The sequence below is a fragment of the Tupaia chinensis genome, unplaced genomic scaffold (assembly GCF_000334495.1).
Source record: "Tupaia chinensis unplaced genomic scaffold, TupChi_1.0 Scaffold000187_1, whole genome shotgun sequence".
Lineage (NCBI taxonomy): Eukaryota > Metazoa > Chordata > Mammalia > Scandentia > Tupaiidae > Tupaia > Tupaia belangeri.
Window position 1 is genome coordinate 4,434,631 of NW_006159662.1, and position 3,788 is coordinate 4,438,418.

Consider the following 3,788-nt stretch of genomic DNA (forward strand, 5'->3'; position numbering starts at 1 on the left):
ACATCCCCACACCCCCACCCCACCCACCCCTGCCAATGCCAGGCCCTGCCCAGCCCAGTTCAGCCAGACCTGCAGTGAGCCCAGGTGCAGGCCTGAAGTCAGCCAGCCTCGCCCCAGGACGGTGAGCAGGTCTCAGTCCCAGCTAGTCCTTAGAGGGACTAATGCTGCCCAGGCTCCCACCCAGGCCTCGGGATCCAGTTAGGCCAACCCTTCTGGGAGGGGCCCTGCAGAGCAACTGAACACAAGGCCACACCCTGGAGGCTGCAGGCCCGTTCTGGGGGTCCCCACACCTGTAGCCCCTCAGAGCCTGGGTTCCGGCCCCACAGTGGCCTGCTGACCTCCTACATCAGATGAAAAGTGGTGCGGGTAAGCTCAGGATCCTCTCAGATAGGGAACCTGCAAAGCTTCCAGGTGCTTCTGGGTGTGGGCCCTGGTGGGGCGGGGTGGTGGGGTACAGCCTTCCTGGGGAGCCCCAGACAGCCTGCTTCAGCAGTGGGCTGACCTGGTGCCTAGAGGCTGCTATTGACCTGCGCCTGGTCCCTTTTCCAGCTCTGGGAACGAAGGGGACAGAGACGGTGTACAGTGAGATCCGGAAGGCCTGCCCTGGTGAGTGAGGGACCTCTGCTTCCCCAGCCCAGGGGCGGCCCCCTAGAATCGCTGATGGGGACTTGTGAGTGGGCAGAGAAAGAGAAAACAAAGAAGGCCAGAAAGGGTGTCCCCTCCCACACCAGGCGTTGACCTCTCTCCTGCCTGTTTAAGAAGTAGCCACGTGATCGGGATCGTGTCCTAGTGATTTAGTCAACGAATGTGACCCCAACAGAGGCAGTGCTGCTTTGTGGGTTCTCAGGTATCAGCTAGGGAGACTCACCTGCTCCCACAGGGCCCTGCCAGCCTGGGCTCCCTAAGATCTCAAACTCAAATACTTGGTTTTGAAGCAATTCAAACCTTTCTGAGAATAAGCTGACTTAGGAGCCAGGGCAGATTTACAGATCTGCCCCCATTTCCTTTGGATTCTGCCCAGGCCCCATTTCAGTTCCCATCACCCACCACTTCCCCCTGAGAACACAGGGCCCAAGCAGGCATGCACCTGGGGATGCTCCCAACAATTTCACTTTTACCGTACACAATTCCGGTGATATGTAATCTGCAAAGATAACTTTTAAATTCTTTTTTTAAAAGACGTATTTAGTTTCATTTATTATTATTGTTTAATTTGACCAGAGAGAGACAGAGAGAGGATGAAAGGGAAAGGGAGAAAGCAAACCTCCAGGTTTGGGACATGAACCATGGTTGGCCATGTGGGAATCTAACGCCTTTAGCCATGACACCACCTGCTGGCCCCAGTGACTTTTAAATTCTAAAAGTGTCAGGGGACCTCAGAAAGTTCATTGGGAAATGAAATTAAATTATAAGTTTATTTTGGTGCAAAAAAAAAAAAATTGGAATCTATGTATTGTTTTTTCATACTACACATATTTCATGAGTTCTTTAAAGACTCCTTTTGTTTTAGGGAAGGGGGCTAGTGAAATTTGGAGGCCTCAGGGGTCCCTGTCGCAGGAAACCAGCTCCTCATCGCCTCTGTCTGGAAGCCTCAGAGTCTGAGGCCGCCTGAGCCTACCCATGGAGACCCTTTTAGAGTGGTCAAAAGCCACCCTAATGCGGATTCGAAAAAGTCTGTATGGGAAGGGAAAAATTTAACATTTTTTCCTATGCTCTCTGGCTGAGACCCTTCCAAATAGATCGGATAGATTACCAAGAGGGAAAACAACAAGTTTATTAACGCATGTAACATACCTCACAGGAGAGAAACCAAAGGAATCTAACACGTGGAGTCTATTTAACATTTTAACAAAGAGCCATAAATTTGTAGAGAAATGACAAGACAAAAGAAAAGGGGCTTAGGCTTCCAAGAGTGGTAAACTACGGGAAGGTGGAGTGAGATTTGTTTGTGCAGGTCCATCCTGGTGCCGGCTTTCTGTCTTCATGATTGTAAAACTGCGCTGATGGGGGATTTATGGCCGTCCTCGCCTGTCAGAAGTCTCTGCTTTCAGTCAGATAAGGAAGCTCTGTGAAGGCTTCTTTCTGCATCTGTTGATTTTCAGTTGCCTCCAGCTCAAAATAATCCTATGCCAAAGTGGCCTATTTGGGGATGGCATATTCTTTTTTTTTTTTAATTATTTATTTAATTTTATTTATTCACTCATTTATTTTCATTTGACCAGAGAGAGAGAGAGGGAAAGTGAGGAAGTAGGCCATCAGGTCCAGAACCTGAACCATGGTCGGCCATGTGGGAGTGTCCAGCACCTTAACCACCACGCCATCTGCTGGTCCCTTCTTTTTAAAGAATTACTTTATGCAACTTTATTTATTAGTAGTATTCAATTTGACCAGAGAGAGACACACAGAGTGAGAGAGGGAAAACGAGAAAGAAAACCGCCAGGTCCAGGATTCAAAACACAGTTGGCCATGTGGGAGTCCAGTGTCCTTAACCACCATGCCACCTGCCAGCCTCAGAGATGGCATATTCTAATTTCCTACATTTGCTTTAGGGCAGCTAGCTGTGTGAGTGGGTTCTCTCAGGGTCACCAGTTTGGTTCCAGATTACTCGGTCCTGGGCAGTTAGAACATGACCACTCCCTCAGGCTTGGACCGTCAGCCTTGTATAACACAGTCTTGTAGGGATTTGAGGCGGGGAAGAGCCCTGGCTTTCCTAGGGGACACCTGAGCCTCTGTCCTTGTGGTGCCACCTGCAGCTGGGTGACTTTGACCAAAGATGTCTTACTCCTCTGAGACTCAGTTTCTTTAGCTGTTAAATGGGGATGGGATTAAGTGAGAAAGGAGGGTTAGGATTAAATTAGCTAGGATCAAGGGTGATGGCACTGACTATCCAAGAGACAGTGTGTTATCCCTACTTTAGAGTGAATCTTTGAATGGTTACATTGCAGGATTCCCACATAGTCGACTGTGGTTCGAGTCCCAGACCTGGTGGCTTAAAACTCACACCGGGCATGTGTGCATGCATGCCCAAAATCCCAAGAAGAGACTGCAGGAAAGGGATTGCAACGTGGCCATCCCCTCCGGGCGGTGATTTCTCGCTGCCTCTCATTCTCTCCAGTGAGCACACATGCCCAAGAGCAAAAAAAATCTCTCTTAAAAAAAAAAAAAAAGACACAGGAGGAACTTGAGCTCTGGAGAATTCAGTGCCTTGCCCAGCATAAGTCTAGAGCAATTTCCAGATTCCAAGCCAGGGTGTTCCCACTGTCCCATCAGGGCTATGGTCAGTGTTGGGGTGGCCATTTAGGGCTCCAGTCCCTCTGCAGTCTGGTCTCTAACCTGGCAGCTCTCCAACCTGCCCAGGGGCTGAGGGATAAAGCCCAGATCTTACAAGGGCTGTGTTCCTCAGGGACTGCAGCAGCTGGTGCCCCCGCTTCGCCTAGAAAGCTCCCTTCCTGGAAGCCAAGGGGTTTCCTGTTTCTGAGTGTTTCCTTTCAGCTGCTGCTGAAGGGGAGAAGCCTGCATGCCGATTCTATTTGTTTTTTTAAGTTTATTTATTTTATTCGTAATAGCACATGCAACCATAAGACATAGAACCCTTGAGATAGTCTCATCACGCCATGACCCCCTTCTCGCAACCCTCCCACTGCTCAGAGTCTTGGCGTTTAGCTCCTGTAATCACTAGGCTACAAGGTCGGCCCTGTCGCTGACCTTTACTGACCCTGCCTGTGCCTGCAATGCTCAGAGCCCTCACTGAGTCCTCAAAGTCATCACAGGGTTAACGGGAGCTCTGT

General features: G+C 49.8%; 1 protein-coding gene across 4 annotated transcripts in view; it reads left to right on the plus strand.

The window, feature by feature from the left end:
- PECAM1 (platelet and endothelial cell adhesion molecule 1) overlaps nt 1–3,788 on the plus strand; it is an 85,514-nt gene that overhangs the window by 64,887 nt on the left and 16,839 nt on the right. For 3 of the 4 annotated variants that reach the window (XM_006146787.3, XM_027771172.1, XM_014587176.2), the window contains exon 15: nt 550–606. The exons of the other annotated variant lie outside the window; for it this stretch is intronic. In XM_006146787.3, the coding sequence (XP_006146849.1) occupies nt 550–606 (57 nt within the window). The remainder of the gene's footprint in view (nt 1–549; nt 607–3,788) is intronic. 4 annotated transcript variants of the gene reach the window in all.